This window comes from Epinephelus fuscoguttatus, linkage group LG16 (assembly GCF_011397635.1).
Source record: "Epinephelus fuscoguttatus linkage group LG16, E.fuscoguttatus.final_Chr_v1".
Taxonomy (NCBI): domain Eukaryota; kingdom Metazoa; phylum Chordata; class Actinopteri; order Perciformes; family Serranidae; genus Epinephelus; species Epinephelus fuscoguttatus.
Window position 1 is genome coordinate 27,606,599 of NC_064767.1, and position 23,743 is coordinate 27,630,341.

Genomic DNA, 23,743 nt, shown 5'->3' on the forward strand with positions numbered 1-23,743 from the left:
TTTATTTCTCCATTGCCTTCAATACAATCCAGCCGCCGCTGCTGAGAGAAGAGTACCACAAGATGCAGTAAAATGCCTCCACAACCTCCTGGATTACTGACAGGTGGAGCCCAGAACTAAATGTCCTAACATGTGGTGAGCAACACATGAGCACCACAAAGGACTATCCTCTCACCATGAGAGTAAGCTGTGTTGTAGGTGAGGTATTCAAGTTTAATGGAAACTGTAACTGAACACTAATGCAGTCAAACATATTTGCTTTTAGTAGTTTAGCATCACGTGTATCATTGTATGTATTGCTCTTCACCTTTCAGTACTTTAGAGTTCTTAATAACCTGTGAAGATTTTAGTAGGTGGAGTCTTCAATTAAGTCCTCTGGTGGTTTTGCCTCTCCCTGCACTGTATTTTATTAATCATTTTTCTTGCCTTTAATTGTGTAAATTAATAAATTATAGTAAGCGTTTAGTCAACGTGAAGAACAGGTAGGCACAGTGGCTTATCTTCCTACAGGCGATATAGGCAGCCGCTTTGGGCGCTGAATTTTATAGGTGAGGTGTTTTGACAAAAAGAGCTACCCGCTCAGAATGACCATCAACACAACCTGCGCATGCGTAGTGCGTTTAAGAGACAAAATACCAAAAAAAAAAAAAAATCCAGAGGACACGCCCATATTTTAACCACATAATGACCTACTCTACTTTTAACAAAGATACTGTATTGCTTTTACCTACATTCATGACACTAAAGGTACGTTCTGGTAGATGTGTCACTTCCGGTGAGTCATTCTGAGCGGGTAGCTGTATTTGTCAATACACCTGCACTGGATTGGCACTTCACTGACGCTACAAGCACTTCAAGCACTCAGATTGACCTACTAACACAAACTGCTCATTCATGGTGCGTTTGAGTGACGAAAAAAACCCCCACCAAAACCATACCAGGCGACACAACCATACGTTTAACCCCATTTATAGTAGCATATTCTGATGGATAATTCCTACCCTGTATAATGGCCTACTCTACTTTTAACCACATTGTGATAGATATTTCTACCTGACAGAATGAGCTGCTCTAGTTTTACCTACATTTATAGAACTTGTAGTCCATTCTGATAGATTAATTTCGCTACTATTAGGTCATTCTGAGCGGGTAGCTCCATTTGTCAGAACAGACGCCAGCAAAACGTAATTTAAAATATCTATCTATCTATCTATCTATCTATCTATAAATGTATATACATATATATATGTATATGTATATATTGTATTATTGTAAAAAATAATTATCGAGACAAAAGAAACACACCACTTTTACTACTGCTTTACAAACACTTTTCCCGGTGTTACTTGAAGATACCCACGTATTTCATCATTATTTGATGTTACCATGGTGTGTGACGTTTACTGAGAAAACGAAACTTAACATTAAAGTGGGTGAGGCTAAACTGAAACTGAGCCCAAGCATAGTTTATGAAAAGACACTAAAAAAGTGTTGAGAGGAGAACTGATTTTTAAGATCATTATTTTTAATGTAGCCTAATTTGAGTTGATATTCTGACTGTTGTGTCGTTTGTAATGGCCGTAGCTAAACTGAACGAGTATGCACAGAGAGAGTGCTTGGAGCTGAAGTATGAGGACGTTGGATGTGTTGGCCCTGATCACATGAAAACGTGAGTTGCATTGATTCTTTACGAGCTGAAAAGTTGGACATGTAGCACCTGAAGAGATCTGGGACTAAGAGGACTTGTTGTTTTATTAAATGTTAGGATAGGAGTTTCCCATGTTTTTTGTTTGTAGAAGAAATAGTGCTCAAAGTCATTCAGTGTCCTGGGGTTTATAATGTGCTGTTACCACATTTAAGCCACACACACACATTGATGTAATATTAAGTCAACAGTGCATACCTTCAAAACTGAGTGGCGATATTATCAAGTTTATATTATTTTACTTTAGTTTATCAAACTTAAGGTTTATCAGGTACTTCCTGAAGCCACCAAGATATTCTTCTTCTCAGTGGTCGTCTCCCACATCACATACTGTTGGTCTGTGAGTTGGTCTAATGCACACTCCACAGCAATGAAACCACAAACAAGCACTCAAACCGTTACACAATAAATACGGTGACCAGACGTCTCCGATTTCCGGGGACAGTCCCCGTTTTGGGTGAGCTGTCCCTGGTAAAAGCTGTCCCCGAAAATGTCCCCGATTTTGCCACTGAATGGGGAAAATGCGTGCAGACTCAAACGCCAGTTATTACGGTAGTCAGCAAACGCATCGCCAGAGAAGAAGTCGTCAGACGTACAGACATTATCAGAAAGCACTACCAGACGCAGCAGCATTAACAACAACAATCTAGAGGCAGCAAAAAGGAGAGAAGAGGAGACCGGTGGCCGCGTTAAATGGTATGTTGTGTATGAACTTATTTATTTTGTGTGAGCTGGCAGTAGACTTGACTGTGTGTGTGTGTGTGTGTGTGTGTGTGTGTGTGTGTGTGTGTGTGTGTGTGCGTGTGTGCGTGCGTGTGTGTGAGAAGTGAGGTAAAGTAAGTATGATTGTAACATACAGTGCGTAACATGCAGAAGAGGAGATAGAGGGAGAAACTGGCTGAATGTAGTCTGTCCCCCTGATGAGTGACTTTTGTGAGTGCACTTTATAAATGTAGGCTTCTTTGATTTGAATAAAGTAGCATTTTGTTGTTGTTTAGCCTTGCTGATGCTGTTGCATGGGGGATACAGTTATTTTTATTGTATGAAAAAAATCATATCTGCAGTAGGAAGTTGTACTTTGGAAATTTGGTTTGGTACAAAGTGGTACATGGTCTGAAAGGTTGAGGAACCTCTGATGTAGGTCTAGCACATTTCAAACAGAGGCAATTACATAGAGCAGATAAAAAGGAGCACAATGACTAAATTATATAAGTATATCACCAAAACTGATGTTATTTCTTTAAGAAACTATTCACTTACTATTGGCTCTGTTCTTGCAGTTTTTCTCATGCTCTCCCCTGCTCTTATTCTACCCAGGCTCCTGAGGTGGAGGCTACGGAGGTGGATGAATGAGGGGATCACAGTGATGTCATCCCTTTTTTTGATTGCCACCTTTTGTGTCATAAATATCAGTTCAGCTATGAGTAGAAACCTTTGAGCAAAAAAATCCATCCTCAAGCTAACAAGATTAAGATATTTTTGTCTTCCTCAGTGGATGGATGGTTGGTGATGTCACTCATTTGTTTGATTGCAACTTTCTTTGTAATAAAAGCTGGTCAAAATACATGAAAAAGTACTTGTCCCTGTTTTTTATTTCATAATGATAATATTTAATAATTTTTCACCACCGCACTGAAAATGTCCCCAATTTTCATCTCAGAAATCTGGTCACCTTAACAATAAACCTTTCACATTTCATTACTACCATATTCTGAAGAAGTATGAACCACTGAGCTGGGAAAACCTCATCATTTATAGAAAATATTTGTCTTGTATAAAAAGATAATGCATGGTTCAGCACCTCCTCCTCTATCTGGCATCGTAACCTTCAGATCCACTGCTGACAGAGCCACTACAGAGGCAGCTAGGGGAGACTGCACGATCCCACTGAGAAAAACTGCATTCAGCCAGGCCGTTCTTTCATCAGTGGAATTCAGTGCCACAAACAATCAGAGAGTCTCCATCATATCACCCATTTAAGTTTAATGACAAGAAATGACTTAGACACCCAAAGATGTGAACACTGATACCCGTAATATTTAACTGTAACATATGATAGTGGATTTTGTCTGTAATGGTATAATATGTGATCTGTGTATTTTACTGTTTACTGTAATTTTTCCAGGATGCCTTTTTACACCTGGTGAAAGGACAGCCGATGAAAACTAGCCTTTCAGCTCATTTGGGTGCATTTACATTTGTTAAAATGTTGATTACTGCACACTGTGCCTTTCCTTCAATGTACTGTATATATTTTTAAAGTTAATAAATACACCTGTGGGGATGCTAATCCAGTGTCCAGGTTTATGTCTTTGTAATGCAACCTCCGTCTCACTACACTCTCTCATCATTTTGTCTTTTAAACACAGTTTAATCATTCCTCCTCAGATTTACTATCAGAGCAGTCCTGGGTGGTAAGGCGTATCCTGATGGTGTGGGGAAGAGCAAGAAGGAAGCCAAACAGAACGCAGCAAAGAATGCTCTGAGAGTCTTGTTTGGGAAGCCAGATGACTCTGTAAGATTTTTACATCTCTTTATTGTTACACAAGCTGCACCCCAATATCATAATACAACTCAACTTTTTGTTTTCAAGCCTGGAGAGGAGAAACAGAGTGGTGCATCAAGCCAACCAGAGGAGAAATTGGATCCAAAGGTGTCGGACGTCTGGTGAGCACAGACAGCCACAGCACATTGTTTCTGTTTCATTATTCTGATTCTGTTGGATTATGACATGTTTTAATTCTAATCCGATTTGTCTTGGTGTTACAGTGATAAGATAAGGAGCTTGAGTGTGAGAACCAAAGACGAAGGTCTTACAAAGACAAATTTCATAGGAATCGTCAACAGCTACTGTCAGAAAAAGGACAAACACCCTGATTACATCTTAGAGAAAAGATGTGGTCCATCTCATAACCCTCAGTGAGTATGACTGAACATGTTTAACCTGAACAGACACCACAGACATATTATTAAATCCTTTGATAGATTTGAGAGGGAAAACTTAACACCATAAATATATTTTCCCTGTTTCAAAACACAACACAGGTTTTTCTACAAATTAAGGATCGACAATAAGGACTACCCTGTGGGTGAGGGCAAGACTGCCAAGGAAGCCAAACAAAATGCAGCTGGCTTTGCTTGGTCTGCTCTTCAGGAACAAACTGACTGGGATAGCAAGGTATTTACTATTTTACATTCCCTTTAAATAATCAAACATACACTCACGCTGCCGGGTTGAAAATGCATGTGAAGCATCCGTGTAGCTTCTTTGCAGCAACATCCATATTTGAAACAATGGCAGCTATCATTGCTGCATATGACTCTTAACAGACATGGATGTACACATAGTGCAACTTGACTGGTTCGTGGCGGCATACAACCGTGTTACAGTAATTCCCAACTTACTTTCAGTTATTTTCTTACACTAAGAACTCAACACCAGCTACTGTTGTATATCTTTTAAATGAAATGGTTAACTGGGGTGAAATTCTGTGTTAAATAATGTCTAACATTATGTGCATTTCAGGTGTCCGTTAGATCAACAGTGTCTGAAGATGGTGAACCATCTATGTTGTCAGTGCCGTCAGCTATCCCGTAAGGCCCTAACTGTAATTTTTAGGGGAGCAGACTATGGAGTTAAATACTGAGAAAGTTGTACTCATGTCTCTCATTGTATTTCCATAGGGAGTCCCATGAATCATCAACACAAAGCACGCCAGGTGCACCAGCCAGGTTGTCAACACCAACTTCACCGTAACGCTCCTATTGGCCCTAGCACTGAAACCAATTGTAGAGTTTAATACTAAAAAGGCTGAATTCATGCATATTAGTCGTAACAATAGCATTAATCTCAACAGGTTTACCTCAGACTTCGATCCCATGGAGTGTCTTGGCAGTGGAGCCTTTGGTCGTGTTTACAAAGCAAGACACAAGCTGCTGAACAAGTTTTATGCTGTAAAGATCATCTGCTGTGAAGAGTAAGTATGCAGCAGTGAGGTTACAGTGTGCAGTATTTGTGCCCGTATTTTGTTCAATGATTTATTCTCTCGTTCACCTTTGGATCAGGAAATCTCTTCGAGAGGTGGGGACATTGTCTGACCTCCACCACCGTAATATCATCAGATACTACACATTTTGGATGGAGGATTCAGGATACAAAGGTGACAATGACATCTCCCACCAGTAAGTATGATGCACTTACTTAAACGTACGTACTTAAAATCCAACATAACTTCGTAATGTTAAAGGAGAGTAATTATGTTAATATTTTCCCATTTTAAATCTTTCTTTTCTAGATCTACAGAAAATTCATCAGCAAAGTACCTCTATATTCAGATGGAGTTATGTGACACCAAAACACTGAGAGGGTGGATTGATGAGAAGAACTCTCAGCCTCTGCAAGACTCCAAGAGAAGAGAAGAAAGTCTAAGAATTGCTCAGCAAATAGTCAGTGGAGTTGAATATATTCACTCTGAGAAGCACATCCACAGAGACCTTAAGGTGAGACCAGACTCTAGTGTGTTGAGGCAAAGCTGATACAGAGGCTACCTGTATGTCACTTCAGTGTTTGATAGGGCTGGGTGATGTAGAATTCCCCAACTGAGGATGTTGCTTTAAAAGCACGATATATGAAATTATCATCCAAAAAATAACTAGATAGAATTGATTATAGACTGGAGACGCATATGTTAGATGTTGGTTTCCTTCAATCTTTGTTTTTGCTTTTCAATGGTTAGCCTGCAAACATCCTGTTTGGACTGAATGGAGAAATAAAGATCGGGGACTTTGGTCTGGTCACCAGGGATGACGATGGCTCTTTGATGGACAGAACAGAGAACAAAGGAACCCCCATCTACAGGGCTCCTGAGCAAGTGAGATGATCTTTACTGAACAACAACACTTGTCATTCTTCTGAATTGCTTTAACAAATCTGTTTCTCTAATCAACCTAATTACACAGACAACCTACATGCATGAATTAGAAATGCTGCCAGATTTCATGAAACTCACCTTTACTGTTGAGGTTTAAAATGAACAAGTTTACATCAAATGTGTTACAACCAGGGCTGTAGTGAGGGGTTTACACACAAAATTCTTTGAGCATTATATAGCAGTTCAGAACACAACCTCACCTAACCCACTACTCCAAAGTGGCACACCACCCCTCCTCTCAGAATCAGAATCCCATTTATTGTCGAGTAAGGTTTCACACATAGTACAAGGAATTTGCATTGGTGTTTTGGTGCATTACAACAAACAAACATTGTACTGAAAAGTATTGGCAAGTACCGGAAAACTCGAGAAATATAAATTTAAAAAAAGGAAAAAAATACAATACAAATATGAACATTTTGAAAAAAGCAAACTTTTGAAAATATGTACAGTATATCTGTTAATAAGATGAATAAGCTGTACAGTTTTAGAAGTAGTTGTTTGTGCAGGAATGTGCAAAATATTGCCCAGGGAGTGTGCAGAGGATCACATTATATTAGTCAAGAAGATGTGCATTAAGTTAATGCGTAGAGACAGTGTAGTGTCTCTGTGGTTTGTGGTTTGAAGCAGGCTGGTACATGACTTGTCAATACTGTGTTTTTGTTCTATCACAGTGGAGGGAGAGGAACTATGACCGAAAAGTGGACATATTTCCTCTGGGGCTGATATACTTTGAACTCCTTTGGAAACTCCCTACTGGCCAAGAAACACGTAACACTGTGTGTTATTATTACAGTTATTGTAGCATGTTTCAGTTTTCTTGTATTTATGTGTAATGTTCAACAGAGCTTAATTTTAATTATTAGTCAATTTCAGGCAAATGACTAAGACGTTCTTTCATGCTTTTATCTCTGCATTAATACCAGGTTTTGATTGATGCCAGAAATCAGAAGCTCCCAGATGACTTTTCACTGACTTTTCCTGAAGAGGTAGATTACCATATTCTTATTATACTATATTATTTTTATTGTAGCAGCACAGACAACAGTGTTTTCAGAAGATATCACTCTCATTTCCAAAGTGTAATAATGACATTATTATGTTGGACTGCAATTAATTATTGTACTGTGGAGTAGCAAGCAATATTTTAGTATGACAGCATTTATTATTGTTGGTACAAAGATCTCAGGAGCAGTTGTTGTTTTGTGTTTATTTTTTGCAGAACCAACTCATCAAGTTGATGCTGCATGTGAAGCCAGAGGACCGTCCTGAAGCAAGTATACTGAGGGCAGAGCTGGAGAAGTGGGCGCAGACATTCAGCTCACAAAATGTCTCTGAGGAAAGTTACAGCTCTCTCTTGTGATGTCTGTGATTTCATGAAATGAGTTGATTACTGTTATGGGTATGATTTTGAAGGGAAATGGTTAATGTACTGCACTTTGAAAGCACAAGGCCTCACATTCACCCCCACACACACACACACTCACGCACCTATGGCAGTGGGTGGCAGTTTGGGGTTCTTCAGCAAGAATGTAAGAAAATCAGACTGTCATGACATTGTTGCTCTAATAAATCTGGAAGAATATTGGTACCCTTCCTCCGATTTGTTAAGAGGAATAATCTCCCAGTCATTCCTGATTGAAGCAACTTGTTAGGTGGGCTTCAATAGTTTACTGTTTGCTGACCAAAGTGTGTGTGTTATTTTTTCCTTTTTATGTTTATGGTTGTGTTGTTTTCTTGTAAGTTGTTTTTTTTTTTATATATTATTTTATATATAATTTTTTATAATGTCTTTGTACGAAGGGAACATGTATTTTTTTACTTTTTATAAGTGCTCTGATGATACAATTTTATGTTATTGTAAAATCCGTTGAGGAAAAAAAGACACATCAGTATGCAGACAGGAGGTCAAATCATCAACCATGCAATTAATGAACGGGTTTTATAAACAGGGAATGAAACATGAAATCAAATTTTATCATGATTTTAAAAAGTAACTTTTGCTATAACTCCCATCTGTCCAGCGTTTGTTCTAAATAATCATGTGCGGGTACTTTCATTGTTCTCAGTTTATATTGTATGCTATGATGGAAAGAGTTGTATGGTTACACACAGCAAAATGGTCATGTATTCACAGTTTTTACTTGAATTATATCCATATTTTCTGTTAAGAGGAGAAGCTGGTTACATGTCTCATGTGTATTGCATGCCTTATTTCTAATTAAAAAAAAATGAAGAAAAAAACAAGTGTGTGTGTTTTACATCTGTATAAATTATGTTCAGTTACTTTCAGTGTAACTGTCCCTTAACTCCCTCTATTGTTTTGTATTGTAACATTATTCTTCTTTCAGTAAAGTTGATGTAGAAAAACAATTAGACATCTTAATTGGGCTCTGGGTGGGGTATTACTCCATATGTCCAGTTGGTGGCGGTAATGCGCTACCTTGTTGTTTGGCGCCCCGAAAATAGAAGAGGAAGAACGTCTACGACAGGTGTGCGCGCCATTTAAATCTGACCAGTGCAGAGCAAGGTGTGTGTTCACGGTCTTCTTATTCAGGATGGAGGAAAATAAAAACTACATTGCTGAACTACGTAAGTTTGCACGGAGAACACGCTGTGAGCTGAACTATGAGAACGTGAGATGTGAGGAAACTGACGGCATTAAAAGGTATGTTTCGCGACTTGATAGTCCCACATACTTGCTGTATCAATGTCCCGGGGACTACTGTACGCTTACTTTTCAGCGGTGGGGAAGTTAACCAGACATGCACTTGTAACGTTAAATACGGAGACCGGGATGTGACATGCATATGTTATGTTTTTTTAAAACGCACGCGTGCTTTATAATTCGCGCGCACCGTTTCATTGTGTATGTGCTCGGCGGCAGAGCGGGAGCGGCGTGCGAGAGGGCGCATCCCGCGGTGTCTGCGCGGCATTCGCCCTATGACTATTACTATTTCGCTCGTGCGTTTTAAAAAAAAAAAAAAAAAAAAATAACATATGCATGTCAATTCCCGGTCTCCGTATTAAAAAGCAAACACCAACTAACTTTTATTTCTTGTAAAAATGAAACCTACGTGTTCACAGACACACCTTTGTGCGCAAGTCCGTGTTTTTGTTGCTGTCCCTCTGCGGTCAAAAAGGGAAACACCCGCTAATTCAGTAGAGCTTTATCACAGCAGACATTTTGATTTGTCATAGTACCAACAACACAAGCACCACAAATAACATAAATGTTGGTTCTGTAATAGTCAAGTGTCCCAGCAAGTCATGCCAGTGTGACAGTGAGCCAACATGCACAATACCAGGACTCTGACACAGGAACAGCTACATTTTATTACACTTTTTTTCTCAGTTGCTTTAGTGCATTTCTCTGATCAGAATTAAAATTCTCATAACTGTTAGTTCAACCTCCACAACATTTAGTCATTTGTGTACATCATATTAGCTGTTTCTCATTCCTTCCAACAAATTGCAAATGCTTTTGGTCATGCATCAGTTGCTTTCATACAATTCTCTGCTGTTTTATAGCATTATCATTTGCTTATGTCAAGTCAGTCAAAATGAACTATACTTATGAATGCTGAATAGTCATTCCCTATAAAACTAATAGTCATCATTTCATTGCTTGAGTCATTACATACAAAATTTTATATATTTCTTTATAATTTTTTCCTGAAAATGTCTCCTAAATTGAACAGTTTCTCTCAGGTGAACCTCAGCTTTCAGTGATGAGGAGGAGTGTGTGAAACATTAGTTGTAACCAGTGATAAACCACTTCTCCACAGTCACTCAAAGCTGAATCCCATGAACCTTCACTTGGCAAACATATATGAACCGAGCAGGACATAGTGTGGACCATTTCTACAATACTGTGACACAGAAATGGAAGGTCAACGTCATGGAAGAGGGGTGAGGATGCAGGGAGGAAGGGGAAGGGGACAAAACAGGGGAAGAGGGAGAAGAGGCCAAGTGTATCGGCAGATTCCTGATGAAATCAGGGCAACAATTGTGGACCGTGTTGTCAATCACGGCCTCACAATGGCTGAGGCTGGTCGAAGGGTGTAGCCAAATGTTGGGAGAACCACTGTAAATTCAGTTATTCAAACATTTTGTCGGGAGAACAGGTGTGTATATTGGACAGTAATTCAGCACTAAACAATCTGCACTGCACTACTGTCATTGTGTCATACATGAAACTTACAGTGGGACAAGAACTTGTCACTTTTTACATTTTACATTTAGACTTACAGGTTTACTGCAGCACAGATTTACTGTATTGTAGTGTAATGTCTTGAGTATTTTCAGGTAGTGTCACCAAGATCTGACTTTTTTGCATTGGAAAACACTAACAGAGTAAACTGTCATAATGAAAACATGACAAAGCCATTTGACTCTCTTGTTCATAAACAATGGTGTCAGGACTTTTCATTTTGATGACACTGACACTTTCATTGACATGAATACTTGCTTTTGAGGAATGAACTGTCCATTTTGAGCAAGTGACACAGTTTTGCACCAAAATGCACCAAAGCGATTGAGAAAAACTGTAAACAAATGTTTTGTGTTAAAAGTAAAAGCATAGTATCGTGATACTTTTATGTGGCAGTATGGTATGGTCACACAGTGCCAAGTTTTGATTTCTTTATTATACAAATCAACTCAAATGTATCTGTAAAGCACATTTAAAAGCAATGCACGTTGACAAAAGTGCTATACAAAAGGAATAAGATGCTAAAGACTGTCATGTACACAGCTCGCACATTTAGAGACACAACACACACAGACACACTTCAGAGAAAGCCAGATCAGGGGGACTCAGACACAGGTTTTGAGGCTGGACTTAAAAGAATCAGTGGAGGGGGCAGATCTGATTGGGACGGGGCTGCTGCTCCACAGTTTGGGGACAGACACAGCAAAGGTATGATCACCCCTGAACTTAGTTCAAAGGGTTCACGACAGCGTCACAGCAACGACGTAGCGACGTCATTGATTCAACGCAGGACCATAAATCAGGCTTAAGTCTAGAGTGTAGGACAGCCAGCTGACCTGAGGGACTTGGGGGTAGAATAAGAGGTTAGGAGGTCTGCAATGTAGGATGGGGCCAGACCATTAAGGGCTGGAGAACTCTAAAGTCAACAATATAAAAACATTAATAGACAAATACAAATTCAAGTTTAGGTAGGCTTCTGCAAGAATATAATTAATTGTTTTTTCACTCCACTGAATACATTTTGCTGCAAAAAAAAATTGCTGAAGTGAGATGAACAGACTGAAAACACAGTTTCCTTTTAGGGACATCATTGCAGTTGAAAAAAGCAAAAACCCGCAATATATCACAACATATTTAAAATCGCAATGATATTGTATCGCAACTAAAGTATTGTGATAATATACCGTACAGTGGATCCTCTGGTGATTCCACCTGTAGGATGGTTAATAGGGCATACTGTGGTATTCTGTTGAATATCTTAATTGAAAACCAAACCATGGGCATAAATATAAATATATTTAGCCTACATACACACACTCACACACTGATGTGATGGTTATAAATTCTCAGGTCACCTTTGCTATAATGTAACAATTCTTCAATAGATTCTTCAAGAGGGCTGTGGTCAATGGTCAAGGCTTTCCCATTGGTGAGGGGAACGAGGCAAAGCAAGCCAAGCAGAACGCAGCTAAAAATGCCCTGAGATGTTTGAGTGAGAAGGAGAATCCGAGACCGGTGGTAAGATTATTTCTTTGAGAAATTTCAGAGATCATATACAGAGCATGTCTCAATTTTCTTGGCAGATGGCAGTAGTTTCTTAAAAAATTTATTTGTTTTTTATTTCAGACAGAAAATGCTACGAAAAATCCCACTGCACCAGTTCATCCCACGAGTGCTGCCAAAGTCAACTCTGTAGACTTTCTCGATGAACATGCTCAGAAGAACAGGACCGGAATAAAGGCTGTGGAGTCAACCAGACGGAAACAAAATAATGTTGCTCAGTAAGTCTTCATACTGCATCCAGAGTCATTCATGGCTGTTTAGTCATTATTAAAAATGCATTTTGTTTGTGTAATATTAGATGCTGCTTCGTGTTTGGTGATAAGGAGAATCCAGCTGTCACTGGGAAAGCAAAGAGGGAGGCTAAGAAGGAAGCAGCAAAGCGTGTATATGATGAAAAATGTGTCAGTGAAACTACAGAGGTAAGTAGGAGTTTTTCCTGATTTAATTGAAGCACTTGAAAATTGCAGAAATTGTAGGCAGTCCTTGTCGCTGAGGTCAGAAACTAGATTATGATGTTGTCATAAATGTTGTCATAAAACCATAAAGGACAGGGGCATCGGTAGCGTAGTGGATAGTGCTGGCACCCATGTACAGAGACACCTGCCTCGCTGCAGTGAGCGTCTCACCCCCACTCTCTCTCTCTCTCCCCGTTTCACACACTCTCCTGTCCATTAAAGGCAAAAGGCCCATAAAAGTAATCTTTAAAAAAAAACAAAAAACATACAGGATACATTTTTATTATACTAAACTTCTCAAAAAAAGTTTGGAAACGTTATTGCAGTCAATTATTTCTCCCCTTTAATAATACTAATTGGTGTATTATATATCATCGGAAAGCCTGATTAGTCACTTTTACGAGGTATAACTTGTAAGGATCGTGGTTCTGTGGAATGAGCGTGGAAGATCCATACATAGCCACAACAGCTTGGCACCTCCTCATGCTGGTCACCAGCCTGGTTACTCTTTGCTGTGGGATGGCACCCCATTCCTCAACCAGGAGCTGCTGAAGGTCAACCAGCGTGATTGTGTTGGTCACTCTAGAATGTACAGCGCACCCAAGCTGATCCCACAAGTGTTAAATGGGGTTGAGGTCTGGACTCCAGCAGGCCGTTCCATCCTCTCCACTCCCAAATTTTGGAGGTACTCTCTGTGATGATCTTGGCTCTGTGGGGGTGGGCGTTGTCATCCTAGAGGATGGAGATATATCACTGTATTGAGATTGCCTTCAATGATAACAAGTTCTATTTTGACCATGGGAGAGATACCGCCCCACACCATCACACTGCCTCCATTGAAAGATGTCAAGCGATCTGTGCAGCAATCTGCATAGCGTTCTCCACGCCATCTCCATACTTTGATCCTGCCATCCAGCTTCCGCAGACAGAACCTTAATTCATCACTGAACATGGCGTTGCCCCACATTCTTAGGTTCTACTGTCGGTGCTGTCGACACCAGCACAAACAGGCCTGACAGTGAAGGGCAGTCATTGCAGGTTTCCTGGCAGCCGTACAAGCACGAAGACTGGCCATGTGCAGTCTGTTCCTCACCGTCTGATCAGAAATCTGTCTGTGGTACCGTTGTGCAAATCTTGCCTGTAAGGCCCCGTTTATACGACAATGATTTCAACTGAAAACGGTAAATTTAAGTTGTGTTTTGGCCGATCGTTTACACGACAGCTGCGTTTTGGGTGCCTGAAAACGCAACGTTTTGAAAACGAGTTCCAGAGTGCAGCTTTATGGAAATGGCAGCGTCTCCGTTGTCATGTAAACGTGCAATATGCAGTTCCTCTGAAAACGGAGACTTTTTGGCACATAGGCATTACGGTTCCAGTCACTAGGCATGCCGACCGTCACAACAACAATGCCGAGCTCTGTTTGTGCTGCTCACCCTGTTGATTTGAAGTGAAGTGTAGATCTGTTACTGTAGCAACTCCACCTCTTCGTCCATCCAGACAAAGTTATTTGTGCATGCTTTGGCCATTATGTCTTCTTTGTTTTGGTTTGTAATCACTGCGTTGTAGAGGAAGGCGCTTCAGCACAGGCGCATGGCGTCATGCCATGGTGTTGCTTTGCAAATTTACACTGCCGCCCATTGGCCTGGTGTGCATACTATAGCGTTTCCAGTAGATTTTGCGGCTCCGTGTGAACGGGGATCGTTTCCATAACGTTGTCATATAAACGCAGAAGTTTTTTAAAACGCAAAGGACAGACTTTTCCGTTTTTAGAGAAACTGTTGTCATCTAAACAGGGCCTAAATCTCTGGGAGAAAGCCTACAGTTCCTCAGTGAAGCAAGGGTGAGGAACCGGTCTTCTCGGGGTGTTATCTTCCTGCGACACCCACTTCGTGGTCTGTCTTTGACTTCACCAGTCTCACAGAACTTTGGAAGTTTGGAAATGGTACCAGGACTGACACCAAATAATGCTGCCACTCTGCGTACTGAACACCAGCTTCCAGTTGCCCCGTTGCACTGGCCTTATCCTGAAGAGACAAACATGGTATGTTGATGCTTGGAGCACACACAAACTCAAAAAAAGTTGCAGGGCCCATGCACACAAGTGCTGTCAATTGGGTGCCATTCAGGTGCTAGTCATACACCTGTGACTGGCACACACCTGGCAGCACTTGACCCACATGTTTAGTTGTGTTGTTGATCCACAAATGCACGATCCTTACAAGTTGTACCTTGTTGTAAATGTAACTGATCAGGCTTTCCAACAATATAAAATACAATACCAATTGGTATTATCAAAGGGGAGAAATAATTGACCCAAATAACGTTTCCAAACTTTTTTTTAATTAATTATTTATATATTTATTTGTTTATTTTAAATTAGGTTTTCAGATGCCACCACAGTCCATCAACATGCTTATTTTGAGGTTTTCTTATATTCAGACAGACAAGGTGTAAAGAGATGTGTTTTACCTGCTTGACAGTTTCAACTGAGACTCCAGTCTTCCTCAGAAGCATCATCCGACGTGCTGCTGACGTGTCATATATCCCACAGCAACACTTCGGATGACGCTTCTGAGGAAGACTTGAGTCTCAGTCGAAACTGTCAAGTAGGTAAAACACATCTCTTTACACCTCGTTTGTCTGAATATAAGAAAACCTTAAAGTATTCTAAATAAGAAGACAGTATGAACCTTATCATTCTATTACGTGAACATGCTTGTTGGTTATTTTTTCTGGAGCTTTAAGAGTTTGCCAAATTTGCTGCTGATCTACACTTATCGCTGCTTAGATTTTTTGAAATACCTTTTTATGAAACTCGTAAACCATTGTAGTACACTGTAAACACCAGTACAGCTGAAAATGACTATGAAAGATGATAAAATGCAGAAAAATTCCTTTTGTGTTTCAGATGGTCTCCTGTTTAGCTCTATTTGATGATGGTGCACCAGCCAAATATCTCACTTGGTATTTTCCAAGGGAGTCCAGTGATCTACAATCAAAAAGTGTGGCATCAACTTCATGTTACTCAGTTGTTTTCACCAATTCATCAAGTCCTCCCACGGAGCAGGTCTGTTATTGCCTCTCTAATCCCCAATCTGTTTGATAATTTAAGGGAAAATATCTACCCTCTAATACACAGAATATATTCAAAGCAGATGTTAAGTCAAGAATCCAAAAACAATTCATGTCTGTGTCCGAATGAGTTCAAATGGCTATAAATATGTTTGTCTGTTTTTTATCAGTGGAGGAATTTTGCTTTAGCATGGGACCAACTGTTACCATTAACAATACATTTGGGTCATTTTAATTAACAAATAAACCTCCATAATATGTCAAACAAATTGGTATGTCGTAGAAAATGTTACTCGCACAATTTTCTGTATTTCTTCCAATTACAAAGGAACAAAATCCTGTTGTGAAGCCCAAAAGTCGGTAAGTCACCTTGAGACCCACTCTGAAGCTACAGGACTTAATATTCTACAAAATGTAATGTCAAAAATGTCAAAAAATAACATTAATGGCGCTCATCATTTTTCATGTCTTTTAGAAGAAGAACAAATTTCCAAGATGCCTGTGAAAGCAGCAATGAGGTACAGTGGTCATGTTGGAGATCTGAATCATTTTAATGATTAAGTAGTGTTTTCTACAATGTAAGCTCTTTATCATGATTTATTTTGTCCATTTAGGATGTGATTATTCCCAGAAAAAGGAACATAGGAAACAGCCCCAGTGAGAATATATCAGCTCAAATCTCAAGGTAATCAAAACATTAAAATGCGAGACATGTATTTTCTTGGGATTAATTCCCTGTGGTGTTTAGTTTGAGTGTTTGTCAAACAGCTGACATTTATTTTGTTTTAGCAGGTTTACATCAGAGTTTGACTTTATAGTGTGCCTCGGCAGAGGAGCCTTTGGTTGTGTTTTCAAGGCAAAGCACAAACTGACAGGGAAGGACTATGCTGTAAAGATCGTCCTCTGTAAAGAGTGAGTCAAATAATACGTAATGATGTTCCATGTTTTTAAAGCGCACTTCACTGTATGATATATAATTTATGTATGTTGTGCAAAACAAGTTGCAAGTTTTAACTTTGTTATTCTTTGGATCAGAAAAGCTCTATGAGAGGTGATGGCTTTGTCAGACCTCAGTCACTGCAACATTGTTCGATACTTCTATAGTTGGTTGGACGATTCAGGATACCAATGGGACAGTGCAGATGACAGCTGCAGCACTTCACAGTAAGTCACATCCATTTATTAAAGTCCTTACTTATTGGAGGCGCAAATTTTCTTCATTTATCTTTTCTTACTTTTCTAGGTCTTCCATTGATGATTCATCTGTGAAGCGCCTCTATATTCAGATGGAGTTGTGCAGCACCAAAACACTGAGAGTGTGGATAGACGAAAAGAACGCTCAGAATGTGAAGAAATCTCTGCCAGACTATAAGAGAAGAGATGAAAGTCTAAGCATTGCTCAGAAAATAGCCAGTGGAGTTGAGTACATTCACTCCAAGATGCTCATCCACAGAGACCTGAAGGTGAGACGAAGAAAATAAAATCATTATTTATTACATCACGTCCATCGTGAGGCTACAGGCTTGTTTATTTCTCTCCCACGGTTAGCCTGCCAACATCATGTTTGGGCAAGATGGAGAAGTGAAGATCGGAGACTTTGGTCTGGCCACTAATGAGAACGATGACATCGCTGAGAACCAGATAGAGAGAACTTGTTACAAAGGAACTCCATCTTACATGGCTCCTGAGCAAGTGAGATGTTCTTTACTGAGCCTGTTTTATTTAATGTAATGTAATGTGTCTGATGTTCTACAAACAAGCACATCCGTACAAATCAGAATGACTTTATTAATTAGTTACAATGATTATGAGCATAGCTGGTCGTGTTTAATATGAAATGAAAAACAAGAGACAATAAGATGCCTTATGCATTTTGTTAACACTGTGTTCATGTTTTTAACAGAATTATGACCGAAAAGTTGATATATTTGCTTTGGGGCTGATATTCTTTGAGCTTCTTTGGAATATTCCCACTGCTCATGAAAGACAAGAGGTGAGTAGTTGTGCCAGAATCCAAAACTGTGCTTTGAGCATCATTATCACTTGTTCATAACTTGTTATTGTTCAGGTTTTTGTAAAGGCACCAGGCATGTTCATCAACTATCCAATTATTTCAGGTCGGTAGAGCACAGTTGAGCAACTTATCAGTTTCATGTTCTTTCTCCTTTTTATCACTGCATGACTTCCAGATTTGGAATGATGTCAGAACTCAGAAATTACCACAGGAGTTTCAACGCAAATTCCACCAAGAGGTAGATCATTTTGTTCATTTTGTCAATGTACTTGCAATATGAAACAGTCAGTATATTTACATGCACTTACAGAAAGTAAACAAGTTATTCCAAGAAACTGGGTAGTGCAGAGGGGTATTCCAGTTAGGAGGTTCAACAAACTCTGAGTCTAACCCTGAACTCTGAGTTGATTTACCCTGAGATGGGAAACTGCAGCAGAGTTACCGGTTCCATCATCAATGGAGCTCCGACTCCACGATTCACCATGGCAACAGGTAAATAAAAGACAGCGCCTCCATTTTAATCCAGTGGATGTAGAGATATTAATGCATGTGTAGCAGATGGTGTATATTTATCTTTAAAAGAGGAGCTTGAATCAGAGCGAGGAAAGTGTAAATAAGTTAACCATAAAGTTAATAAAAAAGTTTTATTCAGTGTTGTCCATTTATTCATCATTTATCAGACTTACATTTCCTTAATGAAGATAAAGTGGTGGAATCTGACTGTGTATCAGGCTGTAGATACATTAGGCTACATTATATTGATTATATATAATAATATATTTGTTCAGATTTAATCTAATGGGGAAAAACACAGGAGGCAGCAACTGAAAAATAGGAAGATTTAAAACATATAGGCGAGGCTATAGATCAAAGACATAAAGACATGACTGTAAACTCACAGTCTGACCCAGTAATAATATGTTTGGTGATTTGTACTTGAAAAGACGTTGAGGTTAAACACTACTACAAATGTAGTAAATTAAAGACACTGAAATGCTGCACCATTGCTCACTCAGAAATATTAACATATAATCCCCAATATTAGGCTATAGGAATTATGTTCCATCAGTGCGGCAAATGACATCAGTGATAGAGATCATTAGTCATTGATATTACGTGTTTAAAGCTTCATACCGATTTTTAAAATTTAAATAATTAGACCTACACATTATGTGCAATAAACATTTGGGAGCTGCTCTAGCAGACTGACAGTCTGATCCTTGTGCACAGTGTTATAAAAAATAATAAATATAAAAAGGACAGAGGTTTGATTCTGAGCTGAGGGTGAATTCTCTCTGTGTAATATTTGAATGTAAAGACAAAAACCGATGTCCAAAGAAATGATTGATGTGCATAAATTCAGTAACTTAAGACAGTCCTGAGTAACAAACTAATATCCAGCAGGATTTAGACTGTGACAGACGGTAAATCTCCGCTAATGAATGCGCTTCGATACAAGCTTTGACACGGACTGAATGAATGAGGAAATGAAACAGCGTGTAAGAGGGAGGAGACAGAGAAAAACTCAGGGTTTATTGAAGAAAACCTGCCAGTGAGCAGGTTAGGTTCACAGACTCAGTTGCCATGGTGATTGACTCAGAGTTTGATTTACCTCTCTTTCTGGAACTGAAAACCCAGAGTTTCCCTCATTTCAGGGTTAACATACTCAGAGTTTTCACTAAACCCGCTTTCTGGAATACCCCTCAGGTAAAACAAGTTTACATGTCCTGTAGTTACCTTGGTACCCAAATGTGTCTGAATTCATCTAATACTAATGGGTGGAAAATAAATTATGTGGTTTCGGGATTTTATTGGACTTTGGATAGAGTTGTCTTATATCCAAAGACAAATCGCTGTGTGTAATAATATCAGCTACACCATTGTTACGTTCCTGGTCTGAAGTCTTTCTCATGCACATGCATACTTGTAAATTACCCATACAACATGGCAGGAAACTTGGTGCTCGCCAGGATAAATCTATCTGGGTAAACCAGGTTTCTCTAACACCCTACCCCGATTACAGAAACCAGGTTTAAGCAGATTAAAGGACATTTAAGAAATATTTCTTATCGTGCTGTTTTAGTGGCGATGTTCGCCAACAGGGCAGGTGGGGGGTTGACATATCCTTGTTTGAACTGCTATTACAGTTGTCTCTCTGTTAAACCTCAAAAGATGAGGAGCCAAAACAAGACCATTGCTTGTGATAATGACAAATACACAGCAGAGCAGATAATAGTATTTGGGGAAATATAGCAATCGTGTACTAATACTGCAGTTTGACAGAATTACTTCACGCAACTTTCTTTTGTGTGTGTTTGTTTGTTTTTCATGTTGCAGTACATTATAATAAAGTCAATGCTGTGTGAGATGCCAGGAAAGAGACCCGAGGCAAGCAAGGTTAAGACCGACTTGGAAGAGTGCCCTCGTACGCCCAACATTCAAGAACTAGTGCGTCGTGGCAACAGGACGGCCTGATGATTAAAAAAAAAACAGCTGTTTCTATCATCCTACCCATATAGATGAAGCTGGTCTGTTAGGATCTCCAGAGTAGAGCTCGACTGATTCATTGGTTTGGCTGATTAATCGGTGCCGATAGGACTTTATGTGAATTATTATTAATGGCGGAATGGGGTTCTGATAGTAGCCAGTGGCTGTATCCTCCACTGGTCACGTGGGTACAGCCATAAGGATTTTGCACAGCTTTACTTCTCAAGTAGGGAATAATAAGATTGCTGGTTTTAGAATAGCATTATGCCTTTTCTCTGTTTTGCTAGCGGGCATGGTCATTATAATTCCGCAGGCACTAAGTAGCAAGCCCATCACTAGCAATGTGTGATTAAAATAAATTCTGACTGGGTGGGGGCCGGTTCTCAGTGCACTTCAGCCATGAACGCAAAACAAACTTTCATTCTCATTTTTCAACGTACGTCTGATATGATATTCTCAGATAGCAATTATCGATTATAGAATGTGACTTTGTCCCTGGGGAATAGCTGATTTTACCGCAAGGCTGTTAAAGTGGATTAAATTCAGTCACCCAATTTGATCCTCCTTTGTTTTGGCACTATGTGCCCAAAACATATAATCCGCTAGGGACAATAGAGTTTACTTTATTGTATCTCAAAGCTCCTCCTAAAACCAGCTCGGTGCCATAGGCGTCAATTCCGTGTTTCGGGGCCCAAGCAGCAAAGGAGAGGTCCGAGTACTCACGTTTGCCAGCCTACAGTCATGGCCAGTTGAAAGCAAAGGTTAAAGCACAAGGCTGCAAGGAGCAACACTTTTCTCTTAAAGACTTGGCAACAAAGGTAGTACATTTAAACATTTTAAATGAGAAGTTGACTAAAAGTTCAGATTATATACGCAGTCTAACCAACTCATGTTCACATTCTATAGCTGTGCCGTGATCCTGCTCACTCAGAAATATTAACATAATCTCAAATATTAGCTTCATACCGATTTTTTTAAATTCTTCTCAGGTGGTATTGGCCAATTGCTATCAGTCCTTTCCTGCTCCAAACTGTCATCATATCGGCTATTAAAAATCCACTATCAGTCGACCTCTACTCCAGAGTATGTTAAATATTTTACAATACTTTTATACACATTTTTAAATCATACATTTCTGTGATTTTATTTGACATCTTGTTTTAGTCAGCAATAAGGAATGAGCAAAAAATGCATCGCTTTGTTGTGCATTTTGTGCTTCTTTTTGAAAACGTTGCTGAAAAATCATAAATGTATGATCTGAATAATCTTAAATTAATTTTTGATTTTTGAGCTGTGCTTGTCCTATGAATTTAAGCCAGACTTCACAGTCTTGATGTGACAGATAAATGTACACCGCAGGACATGTTTGCATATGTTCTGCAGTCTTTGTTGAAACATTATTTTTAAAATATGTTTTATGTCTAGTTGGATAAAGAGTAACTAAACCCCAGAGTTTTGGCTGAAGTGTACAGTCACTTTTTGGTGCTGTGGAGGAGTACAATGGTGGTGATGAGTGGATTGGTTGGTGACAAATGCGGTCCTTGCTAGATGGTAACCCTGGATTTTTGAAAGTCTTGTGAGGGGGGGCACCACGGCAGTTCCCAGGAGGTGAACTGGCACCTCTCCAGCCACTAGTCCATGCTCCATATTTGGTGCGAACGGGGACCTGAACAGGCGACCCACTGATTCCCAACCCAAGTCCCCATGGACTGGGCTACCGTGACCACAACTGACAAAAGCTGCCACCAGATCAGCCACTAGCAGAATTCAATTACAAAAGCCAGGTTTCAACCAGTATAGAGCGGTCACTGTGCATTTTATAACACAGCATGTAGAATTTAAAATACTTTTCTCTAAAATGTCAAGATTTGGATCAAAATCCATCGACAACAATCCTCAATACCCATATGCATTGGTTTTCAATTGAAAATAGTGGGTTTAGTTACTCTTTACTGTATACAGACTGCCAATGTTTGTAATTCATTTTTCTATATTGTATTTTCTTTTTGCATGCAGCCTTAAGTTTTCAGAACATAACTGAGTCTATGTAATAAATCTCTTTAACAAAGGTCTAGTCTCTGCTTTTGGTTTGGGGACTCCACTTAATTAGCATGTCTTTGTAATTGATTTATTTGGTTACTGCTCTTTAAACTTAAACACGACATCAATCCTCATAGCTTCCTGTGTCACATTACTTTTTTCACATTTCAACGCACATAGGTATTTCATCAATATATTTATTAAGATTGTTTTACAAAGATAAAAGCTTTGTGTGTGTGTGTGTGTGTGTGTATATATATATATATATATATATATATATATATATATATAATATACATACACACACACACTCACGTATGCTCACACCTAAAAAAAAGGGCACACACATACATATTGCAACAATACACTAACAAACACTAGGTACATTTAAGAAAGGCACTTGAGTACATGAGATTCCTTCCAGATGTTACAAAATGATCTTGTCAGGATGCAGCCTATGATTGTGGTCCTGTACAGGGTATAATTATGCTGTCCCAGTTTCATACAATAAGTAAGATAACTCATTGTTCTCAATATACTGAATGTAGCGTCCCCACATCTCTGAGATATTTCGTGTTTGTCTTTTAGAGCATATGTAATTTTTTTCCAATGGTAAACATAAAGACACTTCTTTGAGCCATTGTGCAATACTTGGTTTTCCGGTCTTTTTCCATGTTAGAGCTATCACTCACTTTGCTTGTAATATTCCCATGTTTATGAAGATTTTTTTCATAACGGTTTATGTTGTGTCTTTCAGGGTATAAGCCCAACAGGAAAAATTTTGGTTCCATCACTAGTCTCACTGACAAGATCTGTATTATTACTCTAATCTCTTCCCACAATTCCTTTATTTTTGGACATAACCATAGACAATAGAATAATGTACCTTTATCTTCTCCACATCTGTTATGGAGGTCAGGAGGTCAGGAATCATCTGTTAAGTTTTTCAAAGGTTAAGAGTCTTCCATCCCCCCCCAAAGACATCTTTCACTCGTCTCACCCCTTGTCTGCCCATATTTTAAAGCTACCATCAGCTCTACCTGGAGCAAAATAGTTGTTGCCCCAAATTGGGCTAAAAAATGGAGAGGTTTCTTTCAGATATCTTTGAGTAACATGCAAAACACAAATCAATTATAGGTATTTCATAACATACTTTTAGTACTCTTTACCAAGCCTCCAGTTTCTGACTGTGCCCCACAAAAAGTGCTCCTCCAGCAAAGTCCATCAAGTCCAGTGCCGGACTTGATATGACATTTAAACAAC

At 39.2% G+C, this 23,743-nt stretch overlaps 1 protein-coding gene across 1 annotated transcript; it reads left to right on the forward strand.

The window, feature by feature from the left end:
• Positions 1–1,417: 1,417 nt before the first annotated feature.
• On the forward strand, positions 1,418–22,461 carry LOC125903874 (uncharacterized). The gene is given in 30 exon segments (XM_049601052.1): positions 1,418–1,669; positions 4,094–4,220; positions 4,299–4,372; positions 4,475–4,624; positions 4,751–4,883; positions 5,232–5,299; positions 5,390–5,458; positions 5,563–5,682; positions 5,771–5,887; positions 6,001–6,205; positions 6,442–6,576; positions 7,311–7,415; positions 7,563–7,625; positions 7,859–7,995; positions 8,281–8,291; positions 9,106–9,304; positions 12,235–12,367; positions 12,476–12,630; positions 12,711–12,831; positions 15,776–15,934; positions 16,268–16,299; positions 16,415–16,457; positions 16,554–16,624; positions 16,732–16,851; positions 16,975–17,103; positions 17,183–17,402; positions 17,488–17,631; positions 17,843–17,932; positions 18,129–18,191; positions 20,291–22,461. Coding segments are annotated over 30 exon segments (3,426 nt in total). The 5' UTR covers positions 1,418–1,574; the 3' UTR covers positions 20,429–22,461.
• The last annotated feature ends 1,282 nt before the right edge of the window (positions 22,462–23,743 follow it).